Source organism: Gopherus evgoodei, chromosome 4 (genome assembly GCF_007399415.2).
Source record: "Gopherus evgoodei ecotype Sinaloan lineage chromosome 4, rGopEvg1_v1.p, whole genome shotgun sequence".
In the NCBI taxonomy this organism is placed as follows: domain Eukaryota; kingdom Metazoa; phylum Chordata; order Testudines; family Testudinidae; genus Gopherus; species Gopherus evgoodei.
The window spans coordinates 57,353,162-57,373,699 of record NC_044325.1 but is presented as its reverse complement, the minus strand read 5'-3'; the positions used below and the strand labels follow the sequence as shown (position 1 = coordinate 57,373,699).

General features: G+C 37.7%; 1 protein-coding gene across 7 annotated transcripts in view; it reads left to right on the top strand.

The window, feature by feature from the left end:
* Positions 1–20,538, top strand: part of DPH6 (diphthamine biosynthesis 6) — a 382,018-nt gene that overhangs the window by 86,868 nt on the left and 274,612 nt on the right. For all 7 annotated transcript variants that reach the window (XM_030559373.1, XM_030559372.1, XM_030559370.1 and 4 more), the window contains exons 4-5: positions 14,327–14,400; positions 19,124–19,242. In XM_030559373.1, the coding sequence (XP_030415233.1) occupies positions 14,327–14,400; positions 19,124–19,242 (193 nt within the window). The remainder of the gene's footprint in view (positions 1–14,326; positions 14,401–19,123; positions 19,243–20,538) is intronic.

Below are 20,538 nucleotides of genomic sequence, written 5' to 3'. Positions count from 1 at the left end.
AGCATTGTGTTGTAACAGTGACTTTACTAGGCCTAACAGACACCAAAAACCTAACAGTGATTGTTTTAGTGCTCTTGGAAGATACCACATGGATAACTATAGAAGCTGACATTCTCTCTTTAGCTGCAGAATGAATAAATCATGAATATTGGCAGAGTAAGCTTCCAGAAAATGCCTGAAGCCTAACCTTGAGATGACCACTCACTCCAGCTACAAAATGTCATGTTAACGGCTGCCCATTCAAATAGTAATGTTTAAATAAATGTCATTAAATATTTATTGTGTTTATCAAAGGAAAATATTCTAGGAAATAGTATAATCTGTATATACTGTCTACTACCATTTAGATTGGGTCTAATATGGCTTTTATTTTCATCTAATGACTGATGTCTAGCTATCCTGCTCTTTTGTTATCACTTTCAGGACAGATGTAACTGACATGTTTAAGAGTGTTGTGCTTAGTTATTACAGGAGTTTCATAACAATACACGATGAAACATACTGTTCCTTTTCATAAAAGGGTTATTCAGACAGAAATAGTACTGTACAGTGGTTGGGAGCACAGGATTAGAATTCTCAAAACTCTGAATAAAAGGGTCTTGAATGTACCCTAAAGTTTCACACACCTAAGCCATTTTAGTTCAAGGGGTATATGGTGTATGTATGAGAGTAGAGACTAAAGTTGAAGGCTTCTTATGGAGACTATTCTTTTACTACCAACTTCTCTTTTAAATTGAGTGTGTCTTCAGTTTGAGCATGTCTGCTGATTGTAACTGTGGTGGAATGGTGTAATTATGCTGAGTGAGAAATCAGCAATATTCAAAAATGTATTATACGTTTGCATACATAATAAAATATCATCTGCATTTATATATATAGAAACAAACCTATAAAGGTTGTCAGTAAGGAAAGAATTTAGTGTCACACATACCACTGCAGCAATACTGATCCCTCAGTTCACCATACATAACCTATATGTTATTTGTTTTGGTAAGGAAGGGGAATGAGTAAGTAATATGAAGAGTGTGGAGAGCTGTGTGATGGATGATTATATATAGGTATGGAAGTAAGTTTGTTTTTGAGACAACATTGTTAATGCTCTGATTCATATATACCATGCAAGGTGATGTCTTTTTTTTTATTAAATGTAGTTGGCAGTGCAGCTATTCCCCTGGAAACATAGAACTGAAGAGTTAAGGAAAAAATATTAGTATAATGTTAATCCCAGAGTGCTTAAATGGACATAATTATTATTAATCTCTGTTTTTCCGAAATATGTGAGCTTGCATCCTGTGTTGAGGATACGGATTTAAAATAGTGTAAGTGTTCTTATGGCAAATTAAATGGGAATTTTCCATGGGAGATGGGAAAATGCATATTGGAAACACTTCTGGATGCTGCTGTCAAGGCAGCTGCTATAGCTGAACACTTCTGACACTATTTATTTCTGTAGATAAAGATTATACTAGTTAGTTACATAATTCTTTGATTTTTTTCTGTAAAAGCCCTGAAAATGTCACTTTACCTTATTAGCAAGGAAAAAAAAATCTTGAAAAAGTATAATAAATGGCTTCAGATCACTGCTGTATTTCATACTGAATTGGTTGTGACTTCATTGTGTTGTAAAACAGATAAAATCCTCAAACTGAAAAATATGCAGATTTAGAGTAACTATAGAAATTCACAAATGATGTAGGTTCAAAAGCTTGTCTCTGACCAACCGGAGTTGGTCCAATAAAAGATATTACCACACCCATATTGTGTCTTTTTAGAATTTCATTGTAATTTAGTCACTGCATAAGGTAATGTATCTACACACAATGTTTTTCTTTTGGTACTGTAAAACAACACATAAATTATTATCATAATGATTTAATCAGTCACACTGCTGAGACTGTGTCAAGCTCTCTACTTAATCAGACAGCTCTGGGTGTCAGACTCTGTGAGTTTTTAAAATGTTTTATATTGCTGATACTCAGTAAAACATTAAAAAAAAAATCCCTTGAGAAACCTCTTTCAAATGAATAAAAGTAAAATTTTTGAGTCTAGCTCCTTAAACCTCAGTAGTTTTAAAGCTTTAATCATCTATTTACTTTCCATATGACATAATGTTCTAAGAATTCACTTCTACCAGTTTGGGCCTGATTGGTATTTGCCAAAGGATAAATTCAAAGATTTAAGAAAGGAAATTCAGTGTTGCTAATGACCACAGAAATTACATGCATGACTAAATTGTATTCCCAAAAGTTAAGTTTTGTCTTTGCAATTGGTGACAGATCAAAAAGTTATTTTTATGAAGTCTCTTTTTTGAAAAGCCTCTTAGGTGAAAAACAATTCTTCAGAGGAAGAAACTTTTTTTTACTAAAAAGAAGGAAATTAACAAGTTTTTTTATTTCACTGTGGTAAAGACTTCTTTCAAACAAACAATCTCCTTGTTTATAAATATATACAACATACATTTTTCATCTGTAGAGCATCATGTCATCTAACAATTTACCAACGGTCATGGTGGATACTCCATCACTGACCATTTTTAAATCAAGATTAGATGTTTTTCTAAGAAGTATGCGCTAGGAATTATTTTGAGGAAGTTTTATGGCCTATTTGTACCAGCGGTCACAGTAGATGATCAAAACAGTCTCTTCTGGCCTTGGAATCTATAAATCTGTGAATGTCAAATAATTTACTTTCCACCTGTTCTTTTGAAACACCTGATTGTGAGACTTAAAATTTATATGTAGGACTAATTTTGTAACTCAGCCTGCTAGCAGTGGATGCAGTATAACACTATAACTGAGGACAATGTTTCAGTTTCTGGTTGTGTTACCAGTAGCTGGTTATGCTTGTTACAGACATGATGATCATTTATAAGCTGGCTCTTCATTAGATCAGGCAGGGATGGTGATCATCATAATTTCCTAGGGAGTGTAAGAGAATTTAGCATTATTTACTGCATAATATCAATTAACAGTGGTGCTACAGAAGAATTCAACTCTAACCAAAAATACTGAAATGCCTTCTAATGTGGTAAAAGTAATGATATCTGATCTGAGTTGAATCTGAAGTATCTAGAAGACTGGTGATGGACATGCAATGTGTAAATTAAAGATGGTGTTGTTTATGGTGTGACAGAATAGTTTTTTAACTTAGGGCAAAATCTTGTAAGGTGCTCAGCACTCTGGTCTTGATCCATCAAAATTTAAGTGAAGTCAAAAGGACTCCTTCAGTGCTTAAAATTAGCAAGTGCCTCAGTGCTTTGATTAAACTAGGCAGAGAGATCAGCATGTTGCAGGATCAAGCCTTTAGTTGGCCGTGATAAAGCTATGCATTCTAGTGTTCATATACATTTATATTCTTCAAAACATGTAAAATACTGGATGCTACATCTAACTTGCAAACCCAGTAATGCATAGAATACTCTTTAAGAGTCAATTAATTAGTGCACTACTGGAATCCTTAAAAGTAAAGATCTGGTTAGATTTTGCTTTAATTATCAGAATGTAAAGCTGTATTACTGGACATCTTCAACTAATCATTTAATGAGGAAAATTTTACTGTTCTGCTAAGTAATTGAAACATCTATGTGTTTCTTCATTCATGCTCTCTCAGCCTGTGAGCAGATCTGCTTTAATACACATTTTAAATTCGTTCAATCAAAATTATGTTTGAAAAACAAACAAACAGGGATGGGATGATCTCTACTACTTTTATTTGAAGTTGAAACTTTGTTGTTTTATATCATCACAACTTGGGTTTTTTTAGGTGATTACATTTAGGGCCCAATCCTCCTCTCAGATGTGATCCATTACACACCAAAAATGAACCATATTGAATGAATTGACTTCTGTTTTAGTTCAGTGCCTAGAAACTACAGTGTTGGTTGCCTGCAAAGTATGTACATCCAGTTATTCTCAAAGTATTTCATAGTGAGGAACACAGGGGTAGATCATTTTTCCTGCTATTCATATTTGCAGGGATGCAGAACATCTCTGTGGTAGTTACAGTAATGGCTTCCATAAAAAAGTAATATTAGGAAATGATTTTAATTTTTAGCTGTCTTTAATGTGACATATGTTTGTCCTTTTTGAAAGAAACTACTAATATTTTCGATTTTTGCTATTCACTGCAGCATGTTCTTCTTGTCTTCATTTCTCCTGTCGCTAGGTTCTTGTCTTCCTCTGCATGTACTTACCTGTTATTTGGTTCCCCTTAACATGCTGCTCAGTCACCTTTCCCTCTTGTCTCTCTGCTACCCTAGATATAGTTATTAGTTGAGACATTTCTTTTTCCCCTGGATATTCCTTTCCCACTGATAGCTCTTTACAGTGAAGAGCCCAGAGGTCTATAGAGACAGCTGGAAACAAGGAGAGAAGTCAGAACCCTGTGACCAGCCAGTGTTCTGTGGGCCAGCCAATTAGATAGAATAATTTGCAAACCAACCAGTTAGATAGATAGACCTTGTCTTGAATAGTGATGTTATTGTGTATTTGAATGGAAGCTCAGTCTCCTGTGTGAGGTTCTGGGGGCATGGATCAGTGTTCACGTCACGCTCCCTGTCAGTACCCTGCCCAAGCTGGGGAAGCTAATGATCCAATCAGCAGACCGAATTTGGTGATACATTCTGGTTACATGCCACCTGAAGCATGTTACATATACACGAAGAAGAAGTGTGGTTCTTTTTCTGATTCCTATCATGTCTTTAAGTTTTGATTTAGCTTCAGTTTCAGTGCTGCTAGGTGAATATGGAATAGCATTGCAGATCCAAGCAGTAGTCAGTATTTAAATTATAACTAGAACCAATTTTAATTTTCTTTTGAACTTTGGGGTTTTTTTTGTTTTAAATATAGCTCTCATACTTCATCTGTTCTTTACTATAAGATAAGAAAAAGTAGGTACACAAAAGACATGGAATTGTTAATATTTATTACATTTTCTGTACGTCTTCTGTGTTCCATATTAGTAAGAAAAATTATACCGTTAATAATATCCATATTTAATTACAGTTTGTTGAGGAAAGATGACTGGTGCTGTAAAATTGCCTACTGGATAAAATTATTGCTCTTCGGTATATTTTATCATTGGGAAGGATGCAAGATGGAACTTAATCTAAATTCTAATTGACTAGTCAACAACAAATGATAAAAGTAGATTCTGCATTTGCACAATACATAAAACAAAAATAGCAAATTAATGTAATAAACTCTCACAGTGATGTAAGGATTATTCATAACAGGAGAAATGATTGTAGGAGTTGATTCTGAGTAATGCTGGGCATCTGCAATTCCTTTTTACTTCAGTGGATGCTCCACACCAGTTAGGATCAGGACCTTAGTCCTTTATGAGTAAGTCATGCAGACGGGACTGTAGATAAAGTCAGATTACCCACCAAGTGTCATTAGTTATCAGCATATTTGTCTAAGGTGTTAATCTCCTCTCACATTGGCAGCTTCACAGCTAGATTTCCCCTACAAGATGCACATGAAGCTTCTGGGAAGGAACATTTTGGGGATGCTGTGAAACTGAAGAAAATCGGAGTGACTTAAATTACCCATGCATGGGCAGTTGTAAAAGTTAACCAAAAAAATACAGCCAAATTTCATTGACTACAGTGCAGTTAGGCCAGCAGAAAATTTGATTCATAATGAAGTTTAATTTCCTGCCTACTTCATACTGATCGATTGGGAATACAATATGTGTAAGTCACTTATTTTTAGCATGTCCATTGCATTCTGATCTGATAATGGCCACATTCATTCTCTTCTCTATCAATAAGTTCCATATCTTAGGGACCTCTGCCCCCAGCAGTCAAAAAGGAGTTGTGGCCAATTAAAGGACCATGAATTGGAGCTGGAATTGAATGAGTAGCCACTATTATGTGTATTAGCAGCAGTGTGATACACACGTAAGCTTGCTTGGTTTTGGAGAAGGCTTGCTGAATCTATGCAAACAGGAGTGTTTATGTGGCCTTCACTTTCAGCCACCAGTAGAGTGGGTTGTAGTTGCTTAATCTGAAGTCTGTGAAGAGGATCACATGGCAAGGCCTTTTATGAGAAGAATGGGCATAGTCTCTTGCAGGTGGAGAAGACATTCTTTCTTTCCTCCACTTGCTAATGTTTCCAGACGAAGGGATGAATCCAGTAAGATTCTAATCCCTGGGCTACACTAGCAGGGGGGTTCAGACTAAGATACACAACTTCAGCTACACTATTCACATAGCTGAAATCGAAGTATGTTAGTTTGACTTACCTGGCGAGTCGACCACTGCAGCTCCCCCGTTGATTCCGCTTACTCCTCCTGCCGCGGTGGAGTACAGGCGTCAATTCGGACGAGATGCGATAAATTGATCCCCAATACGTAGCCTAATAGTGATGATTGGAGGGCTGATACCCTTACTGAGGTTAGTGATCTAGCCAGTTCTTCGAAGCATTTTCCATGCTTCATTTCACTCTTACCTCAGAGGATTTTGGGGACTACTGCGGCATCTTACTGCCTTCACCCAGGTGTTTATTTCTCTTAAACAATAGGTCATCTAGATAACTACACTGGTGGCATGTGCTAAGAGAGAATCATAAGGTTAGGTGGCATTGGAGTCCACCATATCTCATGATTTCCCCAAGCAGCCTCACATAGCATAGGTGCTAAAAGAGAGAGGAAATGGGAGGGATCGAGACTTTTGGGGCTGCCTATCATGATTCTGTGATCTGTTCCAGAAAAGTGAGTGAAGCCAGCTTAGTTGGCTGCCTCTTCTCCTGGGACTTCTATGTGAATCAGCAGTGCATTCTGAGTGTCTGTGTTGCAGACTGCTGACAAAAGGGCATTGATGTTTGTCACCTGTCTGTAGCAAAAAGGAAATTATTCATAAACTCTTCCAACACCCTCGTGTCTTGTGTACCGACATAATTTTGAAAGAGATGTTGGCAGAGGTTTAGTGGTCTCAGTTTTGACTCCAGCGTCCGTACTGGGGCAGACTTGTTGAGAAGGTGCTGGTAGCCAAAGTCGTTTGTTTCTTGAGAACTGGCCAGGTTATAATTTCTTCTCCCTGTGTGTGTATTCAAAGCCATATCTGCTCACATTACTGAAAAGATTCTATTTGGATGTAGAAGAGAGAGGAATTTCAGTTAACTACAGTTCCTTAAATTTACAATTAAACATGAGTGATGTAAAAAGTTACTGTGCTACAGTTTGTGCAGTTTAAAATGTCTGTCTATGCTTCTGACTTTTTGTATCTTCTTAACAGAGTGGATAAAAATCAATTAAAAAAAATTAAAAATTCAGACAGTTTTAAGTAAGATACATTATAGCTCAAAGATATCTCATCATGGAATAGGGATTATAAATTAAAATTCTATAGTATGAGACAATATATTCATGTAATATTTAAGAAAAGTTTTGTAAATGAGTTACAATAGTTCATGGATTAGGGACCCAATCTTATGGGGTTCCATGGGATTCTGTATAGATTATTTAGGTTAATCTTTCTATTATCCAGTGGGACTCAGTGCTCAGTCTAGCGATGCTTAGTTTTGTAGTTCTCAGACTGTGGATTTGTGCTTGTTAACAGCAAAAATGGTTTTAAATAAATAAATAAATAATATATAGAGGTGAGAAATAACAGACCTCAGCTCTATTGTCCCTCTGCAAATTTGTGTACACAGAGTCAATCCCTTACCTCTCTCTGAAAGTGCAGAGTTTCAAAAAGTTCAATGAATAGAAGATTGTTGGGGGCAGAATAAATCTGGGCAAGGAGAAGAAGTCTGGAGATGAATGTGAGAAGGGAGTAGAAACAAAAGTGAAACTGTATGAGCAGCATATTCCAGAAGTCTTGGGGTCTTTCTGAGCGTAGCCTTCATTGATTTGAGATCTACCACACCATTCTTTCACTGGAAGGGAAAACCAATAATGGCAGCAGGCCATAAAAGAGACCCAGTTTGGGAATAAGAACCATTCAAGAAATATATGTTTGCTGATGATGTTTTAAAGAAAGTCACACCAGTGAACTGGTGGAAGACACTTAAGCAATTGGATTCAGAGACTGTTGATGTGATAATGTCACTTTAAACAGAATTAGCTTCTTCTGCCGGTGTAGAAAGAATATTTTCTTCCTTTGGACTAATTCATTCCAAATTGAGAAATCGTCTGGGACCTGCAAAAAGCAGGAAAGCTTGTTTTTCTTTTCCAGATTTTAAACAAACAGGAAAATGAAGGTGAAGACGACTGAGTTAGCTACAGAAGCCGATTTTTTAAGTTTCTCACGTTGACCTGGCTGACATAGTGGATTTAATTTCTGTTTTTGTTTTTTTTAAATATTTCATTTAACTCTTTTAGTTAAAAACAATTTTAACAAAAACAGACCTGATTTGAAAAAAAAACTTGAATGTTTAGCTAAATTCAGAAATTCATATGCTTGTTTTGTTAAAATATTGTATGTTTGCTGTTGAAGAAAAAGATCTAGAATACATAACTTTGTTGTTTTAGTTAAATAAAACAATTTAAATGTCTGTCTGGTGATGTTCTCCTCCTAATACAGCATGGCAAGAAAATCCTCCAAATATTAATGATAGTTCACCTCCCAATGACTTCATAAATATCTGCTTCAATTACCTTTAATAAATGAAATAACCAAATAGTCATTCATTTTCTGCTATAGCTGTAAAACTAATCTGAAAGTTTTCAAAATAAATCACTTTAAAAATGTATAGTGTGTACCTTCTAAAAATGAAACCTACATCTATCTCTGAGTTGTGAAGAAAATGTATGAAGGTTATAACAGCCAACAAGAATGCACTTTTATGTAGAAATCCATGATTAAATCAAATCCACCTTGCTTCTTAGAGACTCTTAAAGTAATGTTCTCTGACAATTGACCAGGTAAATATGACACTGTGGGGCTTAAAATAATAGCTTTAATTTGCTCTGCTTACAGGTAAAAAGATCTTGGGATTTATATAACTACAGATCTGAGATCTGAAAGTAAATCTCTTCTTTTTCTGGTTCATGCATCATCACTAGTAAAAGATTTTATGGCTCCACATTTTCCCTCATTCACATTTCTGCAACAGCCTTGCCTTTAACATAGTTAACAATTCTGTTTGTTACATGAGATCAGTTCACTTTCTCTTAGCTAAGCTGTTTTTCAGGGATCACTGTAGTGGACAGATATGACTTTGAATGCACATAGGGATTCAGTTTGTTGAGGGAAAAGATGCAATTGTAGTAATTTTTCTAATATCTGAACTCTAAAGTTTAGTCAAGTTTCCTTGATCTCGTATATTGATATCTTATTATTTTCAGACTCAGTCCCATGTCTGACTAAGCAGGTCGTATACTCCCAGTTTATTTACAGCACGTTTTCTGACAGCCTTATCATTCCTCACACTGTTAAAGTGGCTGTGAGTATGTATCTTTATATGCTAACACTATATTATAAAATTCCCATGTGTCTAACATATGTATGCACGTTAACTTGTGGCAGTGTCTGACATAATAGCCTATCAGCCTACCTTTCACAGTTTCTCAGTGGGGATGTATGATGTAGTGTTCATGTACAGCAGCTATTTTCTTGTTGGTTGTCTGCATCCTAGTGGGTCTTCATAGTGTAGGATTATCATTGTATGGTAACTTTTTCTCCTTTCTCATGCTTTTATGGAACTGGCCCTTTTACTCTGGCAAAGACAAACAGCTCCAGCCCTAAAGCAGCCACTTTTTCAGCTGCCCTTTTTTAGCAGATAAATAGTTTAGACTCCTGTTAAGTTTCCTCTAGTTTTCTCTTTCTTAATCCTGGTGAACTGGCACTTTTCAGAGTTGTTACTGGTTGCCTTATTGTTTCTTTGTACTTCACAGTCTATCTGTCTCCATCTCTTGTCTTGTCTTGTAAGATATTTGGGGTAGAGTCCATCTGTTCTGTGTTTGTACAGTGCCTATCACAAGGGGGTCCTGGTCCATGACTAGAACTCCTAGATGCTATGATAATACTGTACTACTTCTACTAATGGTACAAAAACGTGGTTACCTTGAAATGTCTGTCATCAATAATCCAAAATGTATTCTGTTATTCTATAAGACACTGGTACAGGGGTAGGCAACCTATGGCACGTGTGCCGAAGGCGGCACGCGAGCTGATTTTCAGCGGCACTCACACTACCCAGGTCCTGGCCACCAGTCGGGTGGGGCTCTGCATTTTAATTTAATTTTAAAAGAAGCTTCTTAAACATTTTAATAACCTTATTTACTTTACATACAACAATAGTTCAGTTATATATTATAGACTTATAGAAGGAGACCTTCTAAAAATATTAAAATGTATTACTGGCACATGAAACCTTAAATTAGAGTGAATAAATGAAGACTCGGCACAGCACTTCTGAAAGATTGCTGATCCCTGCACTAGTAACTGGTTAAATGTCTCCATTACTAGTAGTTTGCTGTATTGGATTAAGGGAAATATATGCTACTGTGTACTTTCATACAGAACAATATGTTGGAGATTAGCAAACATGGAAATAAAATGTTCATTACTGGGATTGTATTAAATGTTTTGGAAGCCAGTTGAGAATAAATCTCCTGATGTGAGGTGATACAGGAGAATTGTAAAGGTTCTATACCTGAAAATCTCAAGTTCTGGATGAATACTCGTTTCTGCAGTGTACTTGCTTATATTTTATGCCTTCATTGGCACTATATAATTACAGAAAAACTGATAAAGGCGAAACAAAACAGTGACGAACCAAGAGTAAATTCAGCCAGAATATAAAATCAACAGCATATTGTTGTGCAGTTTTGCCATATTGTAGAGAGCAAGTCAGGTCTAAATACATCCCAGTGGCTGGGTCAGAAGTAGAAATACACAGTAATTAGAACAAGGGTGTTTAGTGTGTCATTCATTCATAGTGATAATAATTAACAGAAGTCATGCTTTGGATACACAACACCTGATATTTTCTTTGCTTTCTAGACCTAATGCATAAAATGAGATTGTAAAGCCTTAGTTTGTTGTAAATATTTTTATTTTTGGAATGTCTATTTTCAGTTAAAAACATGGTACTCTCAAAATGGTCACGGAAAACTTTAAGAATATTAATGAAAATGGAAGACTCTCACTTCACAACATAGAATGGTTTTCATAAAATAATGGCACATGCATAAACAGAAAATCTGGTTGTAAATGTGGTAATGAGCAACATAAATTATAGTAGCATCATTCACATTTTATTCAATAGGTCATTGATCTATTAATACTCCTTGGATGTGTATAAGGCATAAGCATGAAGGCTAAGTGAACTTAAATCTTTTGAGAAGTGCATTAATATACTTAAACTTCAATACTTATTCTATGGTGTAGCCTAATTTATAACTATGTAATGCTAATGCGAAGCATATACTATTTACATAAGTTGCAAATATACAGAATAATACTTAGCTGCTGTACCTAACAAGTTGTTATGGGGATAATTACAAGTGCTTTGTACCTGACTGTGCTATACACAGTAAGTAGGATTGTCAGCTTTCTAATTGTACAGAACAGAACACACCCAACCCTCCGCAAGACCCCTGCCCCACCCTTCTCCAAAGCCGCGCCCCACTCGCTCCATCCCCATCCCTCTGTCACTTGCTCTCTTCCACCTTCATTCACTTTCACTGGGCTGGGGCAGGGGGTGAGGGTGTGGGAGGGGGGTGAGGGCTCTGGCTGGGGGTGCAGGCACCAGGATGGGGCCAGGGATGAGGGGATGGGGTGCGGGAGAGGGCTCTGGGCTGGGGCAGGGGGTTGTGTTCTGGGGGGTATGGGCTCTGGACGGGGGTGCGGGCTCCAGGTGGGTCCAGAAATTAGGGGTTCATGGTGTGGGGGAGGGCTCCGAACTGGGGCAGGGGACTGGAGTGTGGACTCCAGCTGGGGGTGGGTGGGCTCTAGGGAAGAAGGGTTTGGGGTGCAGGAGGGGACTGGGGCAAGATGTTGGGAGTTTGGATGTGGGAGGAATTCCGGGGGTGAGGCAGGGGCTTGGAGTGGAGAAGGGGGTGCGGCATCCCAGCGGTGCTTATTGCAGTTCCCAGCCAATGGTCATGGTTCCTGCCAATGGGAGCTGCGGGGCTGGCTCTCGGGGTGGAGGCAGCGCATGGAGCCTCCCTGGCTGCATATATGCCTAGGGGCTGCAGGGAACTGGCGGCTGCTTCTGGGAGCCACACAGCGCTAGGGCAGGGAGTTTGCCTTAGCCCCAGCTCCCACTGCGCCGCTGACCGTACTTTTTATGGCCTGGTCAGCAGTGCTGACTGGAGCCACCAGGGTTCCTTTTCGACTGGGCATTCTGGTCCAAAACTGGACGCCTGGCAACCCTATATATAAGTGCTACTAGTATTACTAAGAGCAGTACAAGTATCTCACATATCAAAGACAAACAGAACAAAGAAATACTTGAGAAATGCTTTCAAATGTATAGTATACTCGTTAAATAGACCCAACAAGGCTCCATGGAAAAGTTTGAAAAGAATTCTAGTCAGAGACAATTCTGCTTAGCTTTATCTTAGCTTGATTACTCTTTTTCTTTTTCTTTTTAAATATAACAACAGACTGGGTGGGCAAGGGAAGTGCAATGGATGTAATTTATCTGTATTTTTAAACGTCCTTTCACTTAATATTGTACAGAAATCTCAAAGAGAAGCAGGAGGAGTATTGTCTGGATAATAATATCAATGGATAATGAACTGCTGACAGATAAGATATCATAACTTATTATCAATAGTATTACTTCAGAATGTGCAGAGACATCAAGTGAAATCCCATATAGAGCTTGGTATTGAGATCAGTATTATTCAACATTCATTAATGACCTGAAGGAGAATGTAAATTCAACAGTGATCAAATTTGCAGATGGTACAGCTAGGAGTTATGACAAATAGAGAGGATTTTCTATCAAAAATACAGTTGGATATGAACAACTTGGGAATTTGGTTGGACTGGTATGAGATGAGAATTAATGTAAAAAAATATAAAATAATACACTAAGGAAAGGGTAATGCAGCACAGGGATAAAACAGGGAATTGTTATCTAAAAATAGTTATGAAGCAAGTGACTTGGAGGGTAATACTGATAAGGAACTGACTATGAGTTTTCAATTGAATGTCATGACAAAAAAGACCAATTTCATTCTGAGATACATATATGGATAGGTATATAGATGAAAGTTTTGTGAGGAAATTTTGCTGCAAACTTCACAGGACTGGTACAAGACAGAGGAACCTTTGAGGAGAAAATACACCTTAAAACCATGATCAGCCATGGCAGGAAAACTAATTCAGCTCAAGTGAGTTTTATTGGGTGAAAATTTAGGAAAAAGAATGATACTTCTGTTCCAGTAAATTGGTTCTGATTTGAACTCAAGATAAAAAAAGAAAAAACAGATGCTTCCCATGAATCATTTAATAAGTACATTCATTTTGAAATGTAATATTTCTACTATATTTTCAAAAAAAAGAATATCAGCTTAAGTAATTAAAAACAGAAACAATGATCATATGGGAAAACAACCCAGAAAATCTGTTTTATAACAGAAGCTATCAAAGTCAACAGTTGCTCACAGTTACCACAGATATCTACTGTTCTGTGTATGGGAAAAACATCATAATCTCACACTCCACTCTGTCATAAACGTTGGCAAAATGCTGTTTAATGATGACCACTGTATCTTGATAAGATTTGTTTGTTGATGGAATGATTTTCCTTAGGGTGACAGAGACTTGTTTTAAGGAAAAGTAGTAACTGCCTGTAAAGTTTTTTCTGGGTTCATTGTTGTGGCATGGGACCTTGTATGGGAGAAGAGCAAAGAATTTAAAGTAGAGAAAAATCATTAGGAATCTTCAGAGACTTTCTCTGTGGTGCAAAACATCCCAGTATAGATTATAGGAGGGAGGAACATAAAAAGCCTTTATTTGTGCTCTTGGGCAAAATGGCAAATCCTGTCTTTCCCCTGTTGGAATGGAGGGTACCAGGCATAATGGACCCAGAGAGGCTACACTGAATGGTGGTAGGAATTTTAGGAACAGGGAGCAGGGTAGGGTCTGATGCTTTGCAGATACACTGGACGTTTCCTTTGTAGAGTAGTGGTACTAAGGTAGCAGAGTACTGCTCCATCTGAGGTTGGAGTAGTATCCACGGACCGGATCAGCCTTGCAGACTACTCATTTTTTTTTTTGATACTAGGTACTGAGAAATGGATCCATCCTTTCTGGTTGGTTTTCACAGTGAAGTACTATGTATTTCTGAATCTCCAGTCTGCCGATGAGAATGTGCATTAACATATCTGTAACACTACTATTCCCTTTTTTCCTCCTCCAAAGGACAAGGAAGGAGTGGAAGGTGTCTCTGTAGGAGCCATTCTTTCTGACTATCAACGAGTTCGAGTGGAAGACGTGTAAGAAAATATTCTTGAGAAGTTACTTATAAACTTGAAAAAGATATTTTTTGTCAGTGATGTGAACAAAACCAACGAAAAGTCTGTAGTATAGAACAGAAACAGGTGCTTTTATTCCATTTTCTAAGATACCTGATTCATAAAACTAACTGAAAGCACTGTGCTTTTCTCTTTGTATGTATATCTTCCATGTATACCAGTAGTGAAATTATAGTAGATGGATTTGATGGATTCTGCAGCAGGGGCAGGCAAACTTTTTAGCCTGAGGACCGAATCAGGTTTCATAAATTTTATGGAGGGCTGGTTAGGGGAGGGGGTCATGGCCCGGCCCCGACCTCCTATCTGCCCCCCGCAGGATTCCTGCCCCATCCAACCCCCCCTGTTCCCTCATGACCCCCCCCGGGACCCCTGCCCCATCCACCCTCGCCCCCCACTCCATGTCCCCTGACCACCCCCGGATCCCTGCTGCCCCATCAAACCCCTCCTCTCATACCTGATGGCCTCCCCGGGACCCCTGCCCCATCCAACCACCCCTTCTCCCTGACCCCTTGCCCCTGACTGCCCCCTGCTACCCCATCCAACCCTCCCCTTCCTGATTGCCCCCCGGGACTCTTGCCCCAATTCAACCCCCTGTTCCCCCCCCGACTGCCCCTACCCCTATCCACACCCCTGGCCTCCCCCGAACTCCCCTGCCCTCTATCCAACCCCCCCCACTGCTCTTTGCCCCCCTACCGTGCTGCCTGGAGCACCAGTGGCAGGAGGTGCTACAGTTGCGTCGCCCGGCTGGATCCGGGCCACGAGCTCGGGGGCTGGGCAGGACAGTCCCGCAGGCTGTAGTTTGCCCACCTCTGTTCTACAGGCTTCTTTCTGTTTAATCCTGGATCCATTGACATTATTGAGAGTTTTGGCATTGATATAATGGAAGAGGTATTAGGCCATTTACTTCCACTGACTTTTCTCAGTTTCAGCTGGAGGATCCAGTAGGCCAAGGGAACAATAGGTTCACAGCTCAATTCCAAAATCTAGAATTTACCAAAATAATCTGTAAAAGCAGCAAAGAATCCTGTGGCACCTTATAGACTAACAGACGTTTTGGAGCATGAGCTTTCGTGGGTGAATACCCACTTCCTCAGATGCATGACATGCTCCAAAACGTCTGTTAGTCTATAAGATGCCACAGGATTCTTTGCTGCTTTTACAGATCCAGCTAACACGGCTACCCTCTGATACTTGACAAAATAATCTGGTGGTCACCAGTTGACATTTTTCAACTAAAATTTCCATTAAGGACAGAAAATAAAAATGACGGGAACCATAATAAATATAACTTTGAACCACAAGAATCTGAAAACAAAGCTATATTGTAGAACATACAAAGCTCATCCACTGATTCATCATACTTTCCCCCAAACCAGCTGAATCTAGCATCTCCTGAAATATGATCAGGAGTTAATAGAAAAAGCACCATAGCTTTTCAATTAATAAAATAGATGAGACACCTGATATTGTCTGTACTCCCATTACTTCCTCTTGAAGACAAGCCAAAACTTACCAAAGTTTGTCACAGAAGAAGTTTGTTTAATAATAATTTAAAAAAAAATCATTAAGCAGCACCTTGCATTTCTCATTCATAGTGGGAAGATTCTTTTAATGTGAGTGTACCATACTCCATCTTCTGGGAGTTTCAACAGAGATTGAATGTACAAAGATACACTTGCAAATATACACACCCTAGCAACATACACAAGACTTTTTGTTGGGCTTTTAGAAAGTCTATTTGCAAATACAACTCTTGGAGCTTTGGAAGGAGAAGAGTGTAAACCTTAACGTGAGGCTCAGAGTTTCAGGTGAAGTGAGGGGTAGGATTTAGGTCAAAATGTCTCCCTCCATGGTGGCAGAGAAATCAAATGCTAGCTCTTCCCTGGGTAAATTTATGCTAATGAAAAATCATTGACATGCTAAAGTGCAGTTAGTATAATCATTTTAGTCGCACAGCTTGTCCTATGCATCTATGTCATCATAGGTGATGAATACTAGTGGGCTAGTTGTGATTGTCAGTGCCTCTATTAGGAAGGGAAGGCTGCTATGTTCTCTTAGAGAAGCTGTGATGTGTCCTATATACAAGAAAACACTATTTGATACTCACCGTGTTTTCAGTATGCTGATGGCACTCAGTGCAGTTATTCATGATCCAGCCAGTCTGAGGTAGACTTAGTATGCATGAGAACTGGTTGGGTGAAGCTCAGATGGGATAAGAATGACGTGATTCAGGAAGACTGGGGGAAGCATTTGAATGAGATATCCAGATTGATTGTTCAGTGAAGGAGGTGTGTTGTTGCCATATATTACATGGGTTCTCAATCTATGGGTTGTGCTAGCTCCCCGAACGCTGTTGGATGATGATACAGAAACAGCATCCGGGAAGCTTTTTACCATTGGAGTCTGACCAGGAGACTGCAACCATTTCTTTTGGGTGAGGACCTAGCTATTATGATCTGTGCCTTTGCCGCCTAAAGACTGGATTACTGCAATAATCTTTACATGAGGATATACTTTAGGTCAAACCATAAATTTAAGCTAGGGCAGAATGCATGTATTAAGCAGTGCTCTGAGGTGGCAGCATGAGTCACCAGTGCTGCATAATGTGCATGGCTATATAGCGGGTTCCATATTGAATTTAAGGTGTTAGTTTTGATTTATTAAGCCCTAAATGATGTGGTACTTTTCTACCTGAGAGTCCACCTCTTCTCAGACCATACTACCACAGTTGCTGAAGCGCTCAGTGAAAGTACTTGAATCTCCCTTAATTTAAAAAAAAGTTGGTTGGTGAGAGGGCCTTCCCATTGCAGGGCCCTCAGCTTTGGAGCAAGCTTCTTTACTAGTCTGAAATATGTTGGGTATGTTGGCCTTTGGGGCACACTGCAAGGTGCATCTATTTGTTATAAGCTTCTGCAGAGGTAGACTTTTCAGGGGAATCAGATATATGGGTGGTAAAGTTGATTCTGTGCTCCTCAGGTTGTTTAAATTTTTGTTTTTGTAATTAATGGCAGGTATGCCTAGAGCCTTGGCTAGGGGCCTCTTTTTATTTTTATGAATTTAAATACAATTCTAGTGGTTTCATGACTAACTCACAAGTAGGATGGTTTAAAAAAAGTTCTAGAGAGACTTTTTTTTTTTGCAAACCTGAGAAAAATAAGAACTGCGTTACATTCCTATAAAAATCACTATTTATTAATAATACAGACTTCATGAAGATCATCCAATTTTCCCTCCTCTTGAAGGAGGAACTGGGAGTTTAGGTTACCTAAGTCTATGCGTAAGTACTCAGTGTGAATGCTTGACTTATACAAACTAAAGAGTATTTTCCCCTGTCATAAGATAATTTAAGGAAATTTTAAAAGCTAAAGAAATTCGAAGAAAAACACTATAGAATTCTGACTCCACATTCAATCTGGGAATATCAGAATCCTTATCTGTCCAGTACATAATAATAATAACCTATTTGTGAAGCCCACAACATTTTAAAATTAAAAATCCTGTACCCCACTCTTTATCTGTGTCAGTTAAATTAGATCATTAAATAATTGCTTGCTAACCCCTCTAAACAAACTGCAATACCATATGCATACATATGTTAATATTATTGCTCTAAAAGCTTTAAATCACTTAAACAGCGCGTTATTGTCCTTAATAATCAATGAACACCCCGAAAAAATTAAGAGTGAAGATTATCTTCTAAAGTGAGAATCAGTTTGGGGCAATCAGAGTTCATCTTGTAGAAAATGTACAATAAATATTTTTTAGTAGATTATAGTTTGAAACTTTCCCATGATGTAGGTTCAAAAGGATGTTTGTTCCTTTATTTTACATTTTCACACTTTATAGTTAGGCATATCAGTAGGATGACTGTTTCATTTTACCTATTCCATGTTTTGGAAAATCCAGTGAAAACATTTGAGCAATTTACTTTGCATTGAGGCCTAGATCTTCAGAATGGGTTCTAATTCCATATTTAGGTACCTATAGGAGGGGAAGAATATGCATTTATTAACTTAACTTTGGGCCTCTAAATGTTGGTGTTTATCAATGGTGTTTAACTATTTAAAAAAAGAGAGAACCTATTCAGGCCAAAATAATTAAAGAATTTCAAATCCACTCCAAAACAACTATCAACCAAAAATGACTGCTCTATATATGAACACTTTAGAGGCTGTTTCATTCGTTTTGCCCTCACCAATACTTTATATACAGGTTGCTGAAAATTACAGAGAAAAGCAATAGAATGTTGCTAGTTATACACCTTAATCTAGCAGAATATAGCCCAACTCCCAGAAAATATGTAATAGTAATTGCAAAAGAAGCTATAGAACAGTTACGCCAAGTTTTTAAAAACCGAGGGTGGGGTTTTTTCAGGAAAGCTCATTGTTGACCTTTACATTGAAGTCAATCATCACTTTCAGTGTTAGCAGGTACAATTAAAATCAGAATCAGGTTGTTTAGTTTTCTTTTTTCATGCAGTATGCGTGCACATTGTACTCTGCAAAAGATAACATGTTTTTAATACATTCATTATGATAAAATATTAAAGGTTTAGAAAACATACACGTTTAATAGTAGGACACCCAAGAAATGTTACGTTTATTGTTGAACACATTTTTCCTTGTAAAAGAGCATAATATTTCAAATTCAGCCAATGATTTGTCTTTATTTTTCTTTCAAAAAGGTGTAAGAGGCTTAATCTGCAGCCTTTAGCTTACCTTTGGCGTCGAAACCAGGAAGCTTTGCTCAAAGAAATGATATCCTCTAACATTCAAGCCATCATCATAAAAGTAGCAGCTTTTGGTAGGTATCCAGATTATGAACAATGCTGTATGTTAACACTTTGGTAAACTTAATTTATTAATGAGCAACTTCAAAAGGAAAAAGAAAACAAAAACTCTATTTTGTAATTTAAGTGAGAAACAGTAATATGAAGAGGTGAAGAAGGATAGATTTTTAAAATGAGTATTGCCAGAATATGACAGTATGTCTGAACAATTAATGGAACCTATAAATAATACATAATATACACAATAGATTTTTGTAGCTTAGTCATTGAATTCCTTCAGTTGTTATTTCCCCCTCCCAGTATACATACATATATAATACAATGGTCCACAGTACTGTCATTCATAGGGAATACAAACTGATGGCTAGAGATGGGTTCAGAAGGATTTAACAAAGAATTAACAAATTAACATCCAACATTTATATTGGGACTTAAAGAACTTGTATAACAGCAGTCTTTAAATTTGTGAAGCTGATAGCACACACTAGGTGGTGTGTCTCTGATATTTTTGAAAGAATGACAGTTATAGTTTAGTTGTTTGAGTAAATCAGAGTTCAGAATCAACATATCTTTTGACTTTCATTGGCAATGGTTTAGAGCGTGACTTTTATATTGAAGCAAGCCATTACAAAAGATGATCTGACTGTTTGCAAAGACAAAAGATGTACCCTAGTGGACTATTAAAGAAAGCTTTATTGAGTGGCACATGTTCTGTAACCATACAGAAGCAGATGAGAACCTTATTAATGGCACACTACATCATTTCCAAATTATAGGACTCGAAGCAGTTTTTAATGTAAAAGTATCAGATTAGGGTTTAAGAATAAAAGTGACAAAACCTCCTTTTTCTTTTGGGGTCACTAGGGTTTTATGGGTCATTAGACCTAAGAATGGCTAGTATAATAGAAAAGAGTCAGTTCTACATGGGTGGATAAAAATATATATCTGATAAATTGTGTCATATAACCTTGGAGTGTGACAAGTCTTACATTCAGCACATATGTGACACTTTCACATTGTGTCTAATGCCTTTTTCTACTTCTTTAAATACCTTTTTTTAAAAAACAAAGGGGTAATATTGTGGTGTAATATTGTTTAAGAGTTATGTAGAGTAACTTTAGTTGTTTATTCATAGCCTGGTTTGAAACGACAATCACTTTTTTTTGGTTTAATTTTATTTATTTATTTATTTATTTTGTTGAAGTCCTTTCAGCTCCAGCTGGGTTTCCTTTGTCAGAACACTTTAGTTTTACAGCACTTACTAGTATGGTCTCATTTCATTGTTCTCAGTGGATCTTTCAGTGCTGCTA